General features: G+C 53.2%; 1 protein-coding gene across 1 annotated transcript; it reads right to left on the bottom strand.

Annotated features, from left to right (window-relative positions):
- Positions 1-482: 482 nt before the first annotated feature.
- Positions 483-13,361, bottom strand: MFSD2B (major facilitator superfamily domain containing 2B). Its single transcript, XM_032391647.1, has 13 exons — positions 10,185-13,361; positions 8,947-9,071; positions 8,248-8,371; positions 7,910-7,988; positions 7,697-7,827; positions 5,395-5,485; positions 5,160-5,281; positions 4,632-4,715; positions 4,239-4,319; positions 3,862-3,971; positions 3,378-3,521; positions 2,805-2,981; positions 483-1,227 (listed from the first exon to the last, which is right to left on the bottom strand). The coding sequence occupies exons 1-13, from the start codon at positions 10,350-10,352 to the stop codon at positions 1,203-1,205; spliced, it is 1,461 nt and encodes a 486-aa protein (XP_032247538.1). The 5' UTR covers positions 10,353-13,361; the 3' UTR covers positions 483-1,202.
- Positions 13,362-16,691: the final 3,330 nt, after the last annotated feature.

The following is a 16,691-nucleotide window of genomic DNA, read 5'->3' as shown; positions in this document are numbered from 1 at the left end:
GCAGGGGCTCCGGAGAGCTGACCCCATGGAGGGGACAGAGGCAGGGGCCAAGTCTGCACCTCCTGGTCATCTCTTTAGGTGTCTCGTCTTCTCTAGAAGTTGCTGGGGCATCAGGACTCTCACGGGTTCCCCAACCCCTCCGCAGCCCACTGCGGCCTGCTGCCCTGGGCTACTCTAGAGTCTCCACTTCTTATCTCTTCCAAAGGAAAGAAGGAACCCACCTCCCACATGGCCATCTCTGGTCTGAGGAAATGCAGGGTCAGGGTATGTGGTTAGGGAGACATAGCCAGGTGCAGTGACACCAGGCACCCTCCCCCTTCCCTTCTTGGGCGGTGGTTACCCAGGAGGTGGGATGAGAGAGATGGCCACAGTCATATTTTACAGACTCAATAGAAGATAAAGCCTTTTATATATATATATATATATATATATATATATATTTTTTTTTTTTAAATAAACCTCAGTGGATCTTTTTTCCCCAAAGATACAGCCTTTAGAAAACTGTGGTCCCTGTGCCTTTGTAAGATACAATTTCAGAAAAGTATTTCCACAAAAATAACTTTTGTTCCTAAAAATGATTGATGTTTGGTACCTCAATATCAGCCTGTGTCTGATTCCAGAAACTGTTGCCGGCTTATCTGAACAAGCCCAAAGCCTTGAGAAATGCCTCTCGTGTCCAGGTCAGTCTCCTCCCCGCCTGCTGTCCCCATTTGCTCCCTCTGGGGTCTGTTGGTCTCAGTGCCTCTATCTGTGTCTCTGCTGATGTCATCCCCAGCATGTCCATCTGTCCCCACTCTGCCCATTCATGTGGTGTCTGTCAGCCTCTCGGATGTCCACTGGAGCATCAGGAAGAGCAAGAGGTCTGTGCGTCTGTCCTGTCGGGTGAGCAAGTTGTGGGGCTTCCTTTTCCCAGGAATAGTTGCTCTTGGGATGCTTTCTAGGTCACGGTTACCTGGAGCTGGGTGGTCCGGGGCACAGGCCTATCTGACCTGGTCTGTGCTCAACAAGCAAGAAGTGGCAGGCGAGGGTCCCGGAGCCCAGGCCAGTCCCTTCAGGAGGTGTCCCCGAAGACTCCATATCCCGGGGAAGAGACAGGTCACGTGTAACCTTCGAAGTCGGTGCGCTAAGGACTGAGAAGAAAGAGGGACTCCGGGCCCGGAAGACGGCGGCCCCTGCTGTTCCAGGCCACACAAGGCCAGCCCTCAAGCGAGGCTGTAGCTGGTCCTCCTGCAAAAGGGAAAGAAACCAAAGAGACAGATGAGGGCGGAGGGGGACGGTGTCAGAACGTGGACCCCTATAGACGTGACAGTGGCAGCTCCCCGCCTCCCTAGCAGCTCCTCCCTCCCCCACCCCTAGAATAAAGCTATAGCCCCTGTTTTTTCGCCAAGTCCATCCAGCAATTCCCCATCTGCGTGTCACTCTGAGTGTGCGTGTGACCTCAGTGTTCCTGGGCCAGAGTCTGAGCCATCCACACCGAGAACGAGGGGCCGATGACAGTGTCACTTCCTGCCAATCCCGTGTGTTCCTCTGTGTGGACGTGTGCTGGTATTGGTGGGTGTGTGAGCATCTCCAAACAGGCGGCCACATGCTTGTGAAAGCTGCCGGCCCAGACGTCCTGGCGCTGTGGCGCCAGCGTGGCCTTGGCCTCCGTCCGTGCTGGGCTGGGCACGCAGAAACGAGTAAAACCCAGCCCCAGCTCCAAGATCCCCACAGTCCACTGGGCAAGCCAGCCGGTGGGCCTCTCAGCCCTGTGCAGCGGGATCAGCGCCCTGGAAGCCGGGAGAACAAGGTTCAGGGCACGGCTCAGCACAGCCTGTGGGGGAAAGAGTAGAAGCCCCAGCTTTCGGCTCCCAGGAGGGAGGATGGCGCCATCACAGGAGGAGAAGGCCCACAGGGAAAGAAGATGAGTTCAGTAGTTCAGGGCTCTTTGAAAGTGACTCCATGCTTGTGGGACATCGGGTGGAGACGTGCCAGTGAGAGCCAAACACATGGATCCGGAACTTGAAGGAAGTCCAGGGGGTAGGGGCAGCTTTAGGAGTCACGAGGCACAAGAGGGGCTCGAGATCAAGCAAGTGGACGAGGTGCCTGGCATTATGGAGAGCAAAGGGAGCAGGGCCAAGGAGGGAGCCCTTCCACACCACAGCCAACGGATAATCGAGGAGGGGAGACTGAGAAGGGACGTGCAGAGCAGCTGAAGAAAATCCAGGAGGGGGCACCTGGGTGGCTCAGTCGTTAAGCGTCTGCCTTTGGCTCAGGTCATGATCCCGGGGTCCTGGGATCGAGCCCCGCATCGGGCTCCCTGCTCAGCACGGAGTCTGCTTCTCCCTCTCCCACTCCCCCTGCTTGTGCGTGCTCTCTCTCTCTCTCTCTGACAAATAAATAAAATCTTTAAAAAAAAGAACGAAAATCCAGGAGCAGGGGCACCCAGGTGGCTCAGTCAGTTTCGGCTCAGGTCATGATCTCAGGGTCATAAGATCAAGCCCCGTGTTGGGTTCCGTGCTCCGCAGGGAGTCTGCTTCTCTTCCTCTCCCTCTGCTCCCCCCCCCCCACAACTCAGGCTCTCACTCACTCTCTCTCAAAAATAACTAAATAAATCTTTAAAAAAAAGAAAAAACCCAGGAACATATGGCATCACCGAAGAGTGATGAGTCTGTGGGAAGAGTCTGCAGAGGCAGGAGCGTTCGACTGCGTAAATGCCTCAGGGACAACTGCGGACCCGTCAGTCAGCCTCACACCAGGGCACGTTTGTGCATCCCTGGGTGTTGGTACCCTGCTGTGTGTACCCGTGTGCACGGGGTGCCTACCTCTGAAGGCTCTGCCGGCGGGAAGGGTCCTGGCTGGGCACCTTTGGAGTGGGGCCAACCATGAGGATGCACAGACCGGTGAGGATCATGAAGGTGGGCACGGCCCCGATGAGGACCTTGAGGGTCACCACCACCCGCTCCGCCTGCTTGCAGGCTCCTGCCTCATAGCCCGCAAACCTGGAGAAAGAGCATCCACGCATGCAGCTGAGATCCCACCGGGCCTGGCAGGAGGGGTCCCTGATACCCCACCCCCACGCTGCCCTGAAAGTAGGAGTCATTTCCCGGCCAGATCAGCTTAACCATGGTGGAAGAGAGAGGTGAGGGAATGGGCTGGCCAGGGAGCTCCGACAGAACTGAGAATGTGGGGAGCTGGGGCTTCAGGAGGGTTACAGCCCCCAAGAAAGGCCCCTCTCAGTCATGTGCGCGGAGAAAGCTGGGGCAGGTGTTGCCCTATACTCTCTAAAGAGCAGACGAGTGGGTGGCCCCCGGCCCACTAGGGTGGAGAACCCTGCCCTCTTCTTCCCACCCCACTCGTTGCTTGTGCCTCTAGAACAGCCCAACCCTGGGACTCACTCCAGACTGAGAGTGGAGATGCCCAGGGCGCCTGCGCCAGAAAGCTTGGTGAAGAAGACATAGGATGAGTAGAAGATGGTCTCCAGGCCTGGGCCATGCTGGTGCTGCTGCTGGAAGGCATCCACCACATCTGGAAGCATGGACCTGGGGGAGAGGGCTGCAGAATTATCCCTTTTATCCCCTTGACAGCCACCAGCCTGAGAGCTCTCTGGGGACAGAGAGCAAGTCAGAGTCATCCTGGCCCACAGAGAGCCCGGCGACAGCCCCTTCCCCCAACACAGCTGCCCACCATTCCTGCCATCTGGCGCCCTTCCAGGAGCGCTCCAAGGATGGAGCTGGTGGCCTCCATCTCCTGTAGGTGGGACAGCCAGTCCCCAGCACAGGCTGGGCACAAGGGGCCTGGGACAACAGGTGGATGTGAAAGAGGGCACACCCATTAGGAAGGACATGAAGCTCCACATCCCTTTCCCCTCACCCAGCCTACCAGGGCAGCAGCAAGGACACAGCAATGCTCACGCCAGATACAAAGGCCACCACATAGGCCACCGGGGCTGTGGGTACAGCGGCCAACAGGATTGCAAAAGGCACCATCACCTGCCGAGACAGATACACCCGCTGATCCTTCCACCTGCCCCCGACTTGCTCGTTCATTCCCACACTCACCGGCCTTTACTTATAACCCCTTATAACCCCTTTACTTATAACCCCTGCACCTGGTCCTTTGCTAGGGCCTGAAGACACAGGCAAGTACAGATCAGTCCTGCCAGCCCCCAGGAGGCTCAGGCTCCAAGGTCACCTCCCTGACCCCGCCACCTTCCCTGCAGCCTCCCCCCTCCGGGCCTTGCTTCTTGCCTCACTCACACAGATCCCGAAGGCTGATATCTTCTTCCCAAATCGTTGTAGGACCCACTCCCACAGCGGGGTGCTCAGCACAGCTGAGACCTATGAACAGACAGAATCATCCCAGCCGGCGGGGGCTGTGCTGCCAATGCCCTAACCCACCCAGGTTCCAGAAGCCTTGGCTTTTACCTGGGATGCTCGACCTTGACTTTGCGCCCTGCTTGGAACCAATGGCTAGGAACTTCATGGCCCCAGCCTCGATCCCACCCTCCGCAGGAGTGCAGGTGACTAAGATCACAGAGGAGTCCAGAATGTTGACCGGAATTCTGGCTACACATGTCTTGTCAAGAACCACACAGGTCCCCAGCTCAGGTCGCTGAGGGAGCCTGTCTCCAGCACCCCAGGACCACTCACCAGGATGGTTAGCACCACGCTCTGGACGTGATCATGGAGCCGGGACGCATGTGTACAGAACAGGACCAGGTAGCTCTGCTCCACCTGAGGAGGCCAACAGGAAGTGGGCATGTATCGGGAATGGCAGGAACTCAGAAGTCAAGGGCAAGGCCTAGGTCGTACGTCTGGCCTCTTCTTTGGGACCTCAAACACCAGTTGCTGCCATCATCATGCATCATGCAGTCCCCTCCCCGCCAAAGGACACTCAGCCCCGAAACAGGTATAAATACCATTCCTAGTCCTTCCTCCCCCTTTCCCCGCTAGTGGACCTTACTACCCAGATTTTGTCAGCTGCCTAGTGTCTAGGCCTTGACCCTTCCTGGTCCCACAAGCTCTATGTAGGTCTCTCTCCTCCCTGCACCAGACTCTCTGGAACCCGTGCCAGCCACCATTTCTCTCTATTTAAGCCTAACTCTGCTTGGTGGAGCCGAGAGGCGGAACCTGAACCTACACAGGGTCAGTATGGCCAGAGCCAAGGCCTAGAGGTACCTGAATGGCTGCTGAGATGAAGAGGAAGGAGATCCCCAGCTTCAGGTAGGGCGGGTGCCGGACAGTGAGGCCCAGTCCAGCCAGGAAGCTCAGGCCTTGGCCTGAGGCTGGGGCAGAGGAGTCTGCAACACGGGAAAGTAACACTCGGGCTTGGCAGAGTTCAAAACCAAAACCCAGGCCCAAGAGGAATCCTGTCCCAGCTTCGGCTTCCCACACTCTGACTGCACCCCCTTACCTGGTCGCTCCTTCACCCCGAGGCAGAGCAAACTGGTGCACACGGGGTAAGTCAGAGCAAGCACGGCGGCTGCAATGGAGTAGAGACGAGTCTGTGGGACAGGACAGAACTGGGGTGGGGGTGATGTCTCCAACCTACGGAAGTGGGGACACCCAGGGCAGGAGTACTTCCCAATAGGGCAGAGGGACCCTCAGCCCAAGTCCAAGGATGCTGGGCGCCTCTCCTCCCAATCAGCAGAGCAGGAGATGGAGATCTCTGGGCCCAGAATGGCCCTTCTGCTGCCCCTATGCGTCCTGCATGACCAGGAGGGCATCTGTGCCACCAGCGGTCGGAGCCCCTCCCCTCTCTTTTTCTCTCTCATTTTTTTAAGGCAAACATTCATTGGTGGCACTTCTGCATGCTAGACCCTGAGGTTACAGGGGTGAATACGTGACTCCTGTCCATCCCCAGTGAGGGGCTTCGAGCGTGGAAGACAGACTCACAAGCAGACAGCTACAGCAGAGTGGGAGGCACGAGGACCCAGATAAAGGGCGAACACAGAAATGGTGCTACCTGTCATCCAGGGGAAGATATATGACTAATAAAATCCGTGTAAAGACATGCATGGGAGTCAGTCACCTGCTCAGGCTGAGGTTGTCTCTGGGGAGGGAAAGAAAGAAGGAGGTGGCCGGGGCCTCACCTGGGTGGGCTCCGCGCAGTTGCACAGGACCCCACATTCAGGAGGGAGCTGTGGTAGGCGTTAATGCTCTGCTCTCACTGTCTTCAATTATGCTTCATCATTTTAACTATGAATCTGTGTTTTGTAAGTGAAGCCAATGGGACGACAGAGCATGAGCTACCCGAGGCTTTGTGCCTTGGCCCACACGAGGCTCCACCTCTACGGGTGGAGTTCTCAGCCTCCTGCTGCCCATTGCTTTGCACTTCAGGCCAGGCCAACCCAAGGCCACTGTCACCCCCACCTAGAGAGTGACCTTTGGAGACCTGAGTGGGGGCCTAGGCGTACATGGGAGAGTCCATCTGGGAGGGGCAAGGCCACAACCTCCCGGCCCTAGGCCGGCAGCCATGATGGGTCTGAGGGCGCCTGGGTGGGGCCACTCATGCACCTCGACCCAAGCAATCCCTTGGTTAGGGCAGTGGGCCATGGGGACGACAGACTGGCTTCCCTGCTCTCTCTAGAGCCCTGTGTTTTCGTTTCGCACCGCACATGGGCAGAATGGGTCTGCGGATGGATTAGTAGCTGGCCTTGCAGATGGGTCTGGGGATGGATACACAGGACTTCACTGTGTGCCTGCCGGGCCATGATGTGGTATTAGTCTCACACCATTGATTCTCAAAGGCTGATGGGGAGGGGGCAGAATCCCCTGGAGGGCTTGTTCAAATATAGACTGCTGGCCCCCTCCCCAAATTTGTAAAGCACCAGTTGCGGGTGGGGCCCGAGTTGGCCTTGCTAACAAGTTTCCGGGTGACGCGGCTCTGCTGCGGCTGTTGCCCAGGGAGCACACTTGGAGAACCACAGCTGTATAATTTTTTTTTTATAAATCTGAACTATTTTTTAAATGAGCAGACAAAGAAGAATGATGCAGAGAACACCGAGGAGAGGCCCCGCGCCGGAGCTGCGGAGGGGCAGCCTGGGCTGGGTCCGGAAGGTGAGGCCCAGCCATGTGGGAACTCGTTTACAGAGTCATCCCGCCTGGCTGGAGGCTGATGCGGTGCTGGGGTGACCGGGAGATGTTGGGGATGCAAGGTCCAGAAGATCTGGGGCCCAACACGGGCATCGGCTTTGGTGATGGGTTGGAGTGGGGGTAATGGCTGGCGAGGGAGGAGTAAGTGTTGGCTCCTGGGGTTCTGGCGGACAGTGCTACCCTTTGCTTAAGCGGAAAATAGCTGAACTGGACGGATAACACAGATGCACGTCCCTTAGCTGCTGAAGAGAGATCTGGTTTGCCGGGAGAGGAAGGGGGACTGCTTCCAGGTTTCCCTCGTGCGTGCACACCGGCGGTGAGGCCGGGGTGCGGGGCCCCTATTCAGGGCGGGGTGCGACGGGCCACAGGGGGGGCGTTACCCAGCGCGCCGCAGGGACGCCGGACCCTCTCCCCTGCCCCTGCCTCTGCCCGTCGCCCTTCCCCTCCCCTCTCCCCGCCTGCTGCTCTGCGATCTGTTACTTCCCGCTGAGAAGGCGCCCGGGCGGAGAAGCGGGGTCGGCGGGACGGAGGACGCGGGGTTGGGGGGGGGGGGGCCGGCGGGGGGGGCGGGAGGGAGAAGGCGAGCGACGCCCGAGAGGCCGGGCCGCGGGGGCACTCACCGCGTCGGGGGAGACGGCGAGCGGCCCGGCGAGCGCCGCGTCCCCGCACCTGTGCGGCCCGTGGGCGCCCGCCACGATGAGCCCGTGGACGGCGGCTCCCATCAGCGTCCCCGCCATCTCCAGGGTCATCCCTGCGACAGAGCGGCGCCGGGTGACGGGCGCTGGCGGGCCCGGGGGCCGCGGCGTCCCGCCCGACCGCACGCCCGCACTCACGGTACGCAGTGGCCGAGTCCCGCTCCCTCGGGCAGGGGGTCAGGAGCATGGTGAGCGCCGCGTAGGGCACCTGGAAGAACTGCGGACGCCCGGGCCCCGGGCTCAGGCTGGCCCCCCTCGGCCCCCAGTCCCAGCCCCGCCGCCCCAGGCTGGCCCGTCCTGGCTGATGCCCCCAAGGCCAGAGGGCTGAGCAGGGGCGGGCAGTGGGTCCCTCGGGGCCACCTACCCTCTCCCCTCCGCACACCCTTTACAGTGGCCACTGGCCGGCAATGGGGTTCCAGGAGTCCAAGCCCCGGCTCGGGGTGGGGGTGGGGGTGGGAGCACCGGCTTAGGCTTACCGTGGCCAGGGCCTGGAACAGGCAGTAGAAGCTCGTGTACCAGAGGCCCCGCAGGCTGGTGAAGGGGGGCAGGAACCACAGGAGGAAGTAGGCCACGGTGATGAAGGGCGTGCAGCCCAGCACCCTGTGGAAGCAGAGCGGGCGTGGAGCACCAGGACGGGGGACACGAAGGGCAAACCCCAAACAACCACACCCTTCTGGGCCTAAGTCCTCTGCCCCCAGCAGGAGCCCTGGGCTGGGGCTGCCAGGGTGCTCACCATGGAGGAGGAGAGGGAGGGGTGGCTGATGGATGGGTTGGTAGCCTGGGGTGTGGGGCCATTCACTGCAGAACTCGGGGGCACCTGGGGGTTGGCGTTGCCATTCCCTGTATCCAGGACCCTTGAGCATCAGCGAGTCCTATCTCCTTTGTGAGGACTTCCAAGACCTCCAGCCCACCCTGGCCACACACAGACCCCTGGATCAGGCCTGGGAGCCTAGGAGGCTTTGTCCAGCCCTGTGCCTCCTGGTGACGGAGAGCCCCCAAGAATGTCTCTGAACTCCTGCATGGCTCAGCCTGACCTAGCCCCACGACATCACCTGTTACCGTCTTGTCCTCTCACCGTGTACAGGGGTTTCCACTAAGAATCAGGGCTGTGACAAACACAGTGGCCTCAGGCCAGGGTTGGAAGCCAGGACCCTGAGGACTATGGGGCTGCTCACCAGGGCATGAGGCGTCCAGACCCTGTCCTCCTGCTTCTGTTGATGAAGTACCCAGCCACAGGGTCGGCAGCTGCCCCAGACACCTTCCCTCCAAACAGGACAAGTGACACCTGGGCAGCAGGGACCTGAAAAGCACAGGTGGAGGATGGTTGAGGCCTGGCGGAGTCAGAGAGGGTGTCTGGGCCTGCCCACCTGCCAGGAGAAAGCGCTGGGAACCTGGCAGGGGGCAGAGCCGCCGTGTAAAGGTCTATGGGGTCTCTTTCCCAGGACACAAATCCAGAAGGCTCTGGGGCACACCTGCGCTAGGGAAGAGAGGGGCAGGGGAGGGCTGACAGCCACATGCTGGCACGTTCCCGTTACCATTCCTGCCCAGTCGCTTTTGGAGAAGGCTTGGGCAGCCTCATCTGTGCAAGAAGGGGACAGAGGTAGACTTTCCGTTTCACAATGACAATGTTTTATTAACTTTTCTGATTACATAAATGACACACTCATTATAAAAACATTCAAACGGTACAGAAAAATATTGAGCAAAGCTCATCTGAAATCCCCTCATCCTGAGACAAGTGCCAGAGCATTTTGGTGATCACCCTTTCAGGCATTTATTTATGTGCATTCATAATTTATAATTTTACATAAATGAGATCCTATCAGTGTCATTTAACAAAATCATGGGTACCATACAAGAAATCTTTTTTTCTGCTTACCCTCTCTCCTCCACCATCCCCTGCCATAGGCAACAGTAACAGCCTGTGTATATCCTTCTGTAATTTATTTTCTTCATGCTTGTATTTTAATCATGTAGAATCCCATATTTACACATACGCATGTACCTACATATATGGGGCATGTCTTTATTTTGGTAAAATGGGATCACTTTGTATACTCGTCTCTAAAAGCAACTTCTCTCACTTGACAGTGCATCATGGAAATCTCTCCAAGTCAACTGGTATAGATCTAGCTCGTTCTTTTGAATGACTACACAATCGTCCATTATGTGGATATTACACAATTTATTATCCAACTACTTCTATATTGTTGGGCATTCATATTGTTTCCCCATTTTTCTCATAAACAGCCTGCAATAAACATCCTTAAGGGGGTTGCCCTCAAAGGCATTTGGCTTACTGTCAGTTTGGGGACAGAAGTGCCATCTATCCAGTGAAGTACAGGTTGGGGAGGGAGAGCTGGGTACCAAGGAACATGGGAACAGGGGGCCCTGGGCTGCGTCCCACACTCACCTGGGCCACATCAAGCAGGAAGAGTTGCAGGTAAAAGGCTGTGGCGCTGGAGGCCACCTGGTTGGGGATCCCACCAATGCCATAGCACACCTTGGTACAGAATGAGAGTTGACCGGCTCTGCTGTCCTGAGGGGAGACACAGGAGCTAAGCCCCCCGCCTGTGCCCATACACAACAGTTCCCCACATCCTCCTGAGCCTCCGTAAGCATCCTGAGGTCCCTTGAGGTCTTTTCCAGTAACCTCTTAGTCCTCATTTGTCCTAAATCATCTTAAAGGGAAGTGAGACAAAGAGGGAAAAATTAATCCTAAGCCATGACCTCTCAAAGATCCCACATCCCACGGGACAAGTTCTTCCTATTTCCCTCTTAGTGCTTCCTCCTGCAGTCTGTTTTGTTCTCTGAGTCAGCAAGTCAGAGTGAACTGAATAAAGCACTGTATTTCTCGAAGCCTCCCGTGTCAAACAGAATATTCCTGCCAACTTCAAGAGTTGTCTTGATGAGAAAATGAAGCTGAGTGTTATTTGCTCCAGGAGCTGATTGTTAACTGTTCAGGACTTTGGCCAGTCCTCGAACCACTGGCAGCCTGAAATCAGCTGTGGTGAATTTATACCACAGGAATCAGCAAACGCTATAAATCAGAGTTGCTTTATTTTTCTGGAGAGACTGTATACTAGCCCACCACTGAAATAAAGTTCATGACTCCAAATGTGTGTGTGTGTGCGCACACGCGTGCATGTGTGCGTGTGCATGGAGATAGGTATATATCTCATAAGCCCTAAGCTATCCAGTGAACTCCAGACTGGAATATTCGACTGCCTACTCACAGACCCACATGGTTGCCTAACAGGCATTTCAGCTTAGCATGGTCAAAACACAGCTCCTGATTTCCATCCACTGTCTAAACCAACTCCTAACCCTATTGTCCCTAGTGCATTAAATGGCCCCAATGTCCAATGTCCACTCAGCAGCTCGGACCACAAACCTAGGAGTCCTTGATTTCTCTTTCCCAATTTCCCCACCAAATCTATCAGTAGTCCCCTAAGTGGCTTCCCAGCTTCTGCTCTCATTCCCCACTGTCTACTTTCTATCCAGCAGGCAAGGTGATCTTTTCATAACATAAATTTGATTGTGTCTTGTCTCTGCTTAAAACTCTCCCAACAGCTTGCCACTGCAGTTTGAATATGATTCCAAGTCCTTCCCATATAGCCTACAGGAGCCCGCCCTATCAACCCCCACGTCCTTCCCACCTCACTTTGGATTGCTCTCCTCAACCTTGGTAGCTTCCTTGCTATGCCTCAAAATGACCATGCCCGTTGCTGCCTCAGGGCCTTTGCACTTCCTGTTCCTTCTGTCTAGAAGGCTCTTCCTCTGAGTCTTTGCAGAGCTGACGCCTTGCCTTTCAAGCCTGAATGTCATCTCCTCACAGAGGCCTTCCCTGACTACCCGACTCTCTCTAGTGTACCTAATACCTGATATATTCTCATTTATTTCCTGCCTCTCCCCACGAGAATGTAAACTCTCTGAGAGCATGTGCTATAATTTTTATTCACCACCATGTCCCCAGTACCTAGAACCATGTGTGGTATATAGTAGATGCTCAATATGTATTTGTTGAAGAAATAAATGTCATGAAGACACTAGGTAAAAGCCTGTTTCTTCAAAAGATGCTGGGAATCCTTCCTTTTTTTTCCCCCCCTTTGCTTGGGGATGAGAGGGGGAGTGGAGAGGACTATGACTTCACCCATTTTAGTATCTTGCAGGACACCCCAAATGGGCCCTTCTAAAGGGAAGTTCTTGCCAGATAAGGGTTTATCATATCCTTTGCACACTCTTCCTACCCGCAGAAGAAAACCACACACAAGGCAGGATGTCATCTCCTTTTCTGACGTTTGTGTGAACATTATTTCAATTTCCAGAAATTGTTAATAAGAGGCAGAATCCAACATGATAGCGCCACCCCACCCCATGTGCCTCTTGTTTCCCCCTAAACGCGCCTAGTGAGCTTCTGGCACAGAGAAGTCACTTGAAAGATCGAGAAATTCCGGCTGAAACGACTGAGCCTTGCGGATGGCAGTTTCACCTACTTAAATCATAAGCCTTTCACAGTTAACTGAGCACCAGTTTTAGCGCTGGACTAACTTGGATTCAAATTCTGTCGGCCACTTCTAGCCGTGTGATGCAGGGCAAGGTCCGGCACCGGGCCTGAGCTTCGGTTCCTCACATGTAAAGCGGGGTGGAAAATAGACCGCAGAGGTCCTTATGAGAATAAATGCTGGCACTTCTTTCGCAACGTCGGTTTTCCCTCTTGCCATTCATCTCCCCCTGAATTTCTAAATTTCCCTGGGAAACGAGAGTCCCCAGGGGGCCTCCCTATCTCACTTTCTTTCTTGGGGGCCACAAGCCTTTGCTCTGAGGTGTCTGACAGGAAGCTCTGAGTCGACAAAGGGAATCCAGGTGCTGAAGTGAAGCCACAGACAATGGATGCGTTGAGCAGGGAGCAAGCGATGGGTCTTTGTTCAGCACAAAGCTCAGCGGTCCTACCCCCTCTCTCGCATACAGCCACCCTGGCCGGCTTGCGCCAGCCCCATCCACGCAGGGGATGAGGAAGGCCTGAGGACACCGCTGGCTTCCCACCTGCCCTCCACCCTCACTGGGGGGCCTGCTTGCCAGGAAGTCATCTCTGGGAGAGTCTGCAGGAGAAGCCCGGCGCCAGGCTGTGCGGGGCTGCCTGCGCCCACACCACGTGCCAGGAGACTGGGGAGGGGAGGCAGACCCCCCCCCCCGCCCCCCGACACACACACCGGGAAGTCCTACCTGCCCAGGGTGCCCGAGAGCTCTGGGAAGACCTGGACTGTGGCGGGCAAGAGCCCTAATTTGGGAATCAGAAACCCAGAGACTGGCGCTGGTCCTGCCAGCCTCGCTGAATCAATGCAACAAGTTACTTCACTTGTCTAGGACTCAGTTTCCCATCCTGTTCTCTCTGGGGCTCCCGAGTATCTCGGCCTCTCGGCTCTCAACTGTCCAAGTCCACTAGGGGGGCTCGGAAGCCTGAAGGCTGGGGCCCGCGCACCTTCCCGCCGCGTCCCTCGCGCAGCCCCGGCTCCCCGCTCGCCCTCGCCCCGAGCTCACCGAGCTGCGCTCCGAGGTGCGCGCTTCCGGCTGGGGCGGCGGCGCCTCGTCCGCGGGGGCCCGGGGCGCTCCGGGGGACGCGGCCATGGCGCACGGCAGCTCCGCCCGCGGCCCTGCGGCGTTATCGCCCGGCCGGCGTCCCGGCTTCCGCGGGGAGGGCGGCTCCGGGGGCCGAGTGGGCGCGGCGCGGCGAGGGGCGGGCCGCGGGCAACGCGGGGGACGGCAGGGAGCCGCGAAGGGCGCTGTTCCATTTCCCCCAAGAGCCCGAACTCGCCGGAGGGTGGGGGTGGAGGGTAAAGGCCGGTAAGTCGCTTGGGACTTCTGTCCTGGGGGCAGGTCCCCGAGGGAGTGAGAGCCAGCGCCGGTTCGCGCTGAACACCCTGCTAAATCCTCGCAGGTGAAAAACCGCCAGATCCATGTATTTGAAAAACGAAGCTAGAATTGACTTGCTTAGACTATGGCTGAACAGGTTCACAACCTACATTTGATACAAGATGCCTGAAACACACATTGCCCAGCCTCTCGCAGATGAGATGGGTGTAGCCACGTTAACTCAGTTCAGCCGGTGAATGAGAGCAGAGCAGCGTACATGCAGTTTGCCAGGAAAGTCCTTCAAAGGGAAGGGGTCACATCGCACACAAAAAGTAACCGAAAATGCACCAAAGACCTAAGTGTAAAGGCTAAAACGATAAAACATCTACTATAAAACATCTCGAAGGGGCGCCTGGGTAGCTCAGTTGTTAAGCATCTGCCTTCGGCTCAGGTCATGATCCCAGAGTCCTGGGATCGAGCCCCACGTCGGGCTCTCAGCTCAGTGGGGAGTCTGTTTCTCCCTCCACCCCTCCCCCTGCTTGTGTTCCCTTTCTCGCTGTCAAATAAATTAAAAAAAAAAATCTTTAAAAAAAGAAAACAGGAGCAAATCTTCATAACCTTGGATTAGACAACTGTTTCTTATGACACAAGTTGGACTATCTAAACGAACAATTTTGTGTTGCAAACCATCCAACAAGTGAAAAGATGACCCACCGAATGGGAGAATTATCTGCAAATCTTAAAGACTGGTACTGGAATATATAAAGAACTCTTACAACTCAACAATAAAAGACAACCCAATTTAAAAATGGGCAAAGGATTTCTATAGGTGATTTCTCCAAAGACAGACAATGAGCACATGAAAAGATGCTTATGTCATTAATACAAAATTACAAAATACACCACTGGATGCCTAGGATTAAAATGGCCAACAGGAACAAGCACTGGGGAGGGTGTGGAGAAGTCACACCTTGCTAGTGGACATGTTAACCGGCGGAGGCACTATGGAACTCTGCCTCTTCAGAAAGTTAAACCTGGAATCACCTTATGACCCAGCAATTCTTCCTAACTATATACTTTAGAAAAAAACATGTTCACACAAAAACTTGAACACAAATGTTCATAGCAACATTATTTATAACCCAAAGTGAAACCCAAATGTCCATCAACTGATGGATAAATGTATATCCATACAATGGACTAGTATTCCACAATAAAAAGAACATGGATGAACTTTGGAAACCTTAAATGAAAAGATGCAAAAACCATATATTGTATGATTCCATTTATATGCAATGTCCAGTATAGGTAAATCTGCAGACAGAATTTAGATTTGTGGTTGCCTAGGACTTTGGGTAGAGAATGAGTACAGGGCTGAACACAGGATGAAAATATTCTAAAGTTAGATTGTAGTGGTGGTTGCACAATCCTGTCTACACTAAAAGCCACCGAATTGTACACTTTAATTGGGTAAATGGTAAGGTGTGTGAATTATATCCCAATAAAGCCGTTTTTCTGTTTTTTAAAAGGAAAGGTGTGTGCTTCTTCCCATTGGATGGAATGCAGATGTGACTAGTGCTAGAGCAGCTCTCTTGTGGCCTTGGGTTAAGTGCTGGTATCGGCAGATGAACAACACATGAGTCTGAAGTTTTATGAAGTTGACCTACCAGTTCTGAATTGCTTCCCTCTGGACTTTTGCATGGAAATAAATAAAATTTTGTTTTGTAAGTCACTATTAGTTTAGACTTTTCTGTCACAGCTAAATATAATCCTAAAGTATATACTACCCAGTCTAAATCATTTTCTATGCCTCAATTATTTTTTCTAAATAGAGGTATAATTGACATATAACAGTATACTAGTTTCAGGTGTACAAAGTAATGATTCAGTATTTGTATATACTGCAAATATGCCTCAATTCTTTAACCTACAAAATGGGTACCTCCTGTTTTCTTGATTGCAGCCTTATCAACAGTGGAAGGATAATTAGATAATGCATGTGCTAAATGTTTAAGTCCTTGGAAACTTAAACTCAAGCTGAAGTTTCTTTGGATAATCTACTTTCACATACATCATTTTATAGCATTTTTAGGTCTGGAAGCACTTCATTCCCAATATTTGTACTTTGCTGCATATACTACCACAATTTTAAAATTTTAAAAAGAAGTAAAAAAAGAAACCCTGCACCTTTTTTTTTTTGCCCCCCTGCACAAAAATGTAATTAAAAGGCATTTGTCGCTAACAGCTATTATTCTAGTTAAAATGATGCCATGTTCTGAATGTAATTTTTAAAGACAAATACGTTAGACTTCAATAGATAAAACAGCATTACAATAACCAAGAAGCCTGCCTTTTAATTAATATAAAACACTGATTCACTTAAAAAATACCTGAAAGGATGTACACCAAAATGTTATTAGTGGTTATATTATTTGAAAGGTGAAATTGGTGATTTAAAGATCATTCCAGCATTTTACAATTTTCTACAATGAATATGAATTATCTGTGAAAAAAATATTTAAAGCAAATGACAAAGAGCCAAATATTAGTCTATCAAATAAGCCACTTGTATCTGAAGATTTAGTGTGATGAGCAATTTCTTAATTAAATGGTTTGTACTTAGAGAAAGAACAAAGAAGTAAACCCTACCAAGGAGTCTTCATGCTAGTTCAACTCAGGACACAAATGGTTTTTAAAAAAACCTACCTCTGAACATGTTCACACAAAAACTTGAACACAAATGTTCATAGCAACATTATTTATAACCCAAAGTGAAACCCAAATGTCCATCAACTGATGGATGAATGTATTAAAAATATCACATTTTCACATTTCTGAGGATTAAATGAAAGTAACACTGATTAAAGTACCTGGCAAACAGAAGGCACCTGATAAATGTTGATTCTCAAACTGAATGGCTTTGCCAATGCCAAATAAAAATAACAAATGAACCCAGATGTAACTATTGTATAAGAAACAACTGTAGATTATTTCACAGATCCTTTTAATGAATTATTTCATTCTTAAGACAACAGTTCTTTAACCGTTAGCAAAAGCTTGATTTAAA

Source organism: Phoca vitulina, unplaced genomic scaffold (assembly GCF_004348235.1).
Source record: "Phoca vitulina isolate PV1807 unplaced genomic scaffold, GSC_HSeal_1.0 scaffold63, whole genome shotgun sequence".
Taxonomy (NCBI): domain Eukaryota; kingdom Metazoa; phylum Chordata; class Mammalia; order Carnivora; family Phocidae; genus Phoca; species Phoca vitulina.
Note: the sequence above shows the minus strand (reverse complement) of the source record. Positions and strands in the feature narration are given on the sequence as shown.

Bases quoted from the DNA above. Each gene is read 5' to 3' on its own strand.
- MFSD2B (XM_032391647.1), bottom strand. From the start codon at position 10,352: ATGGGCACAGGCGGGGGGCTTAGCTCCTGTGTCTCCCCTCAGGACAGC. The intron at 4,320-4,631 runs GTGAGTGGTCCT...GTCTGTTCATAG, and splicing joins GCGTGGTGCTAACCATCCTG to GTCTCAGCTGTGCTGAGCAC. The intron at 3,972-4,238 runs GTGAGTGAGGCA...CTGTCTCGGCAG, and splicing joins TATCAGCCTTCGGGATCTGT to GTGATGGTGCCTTTTGCAAT.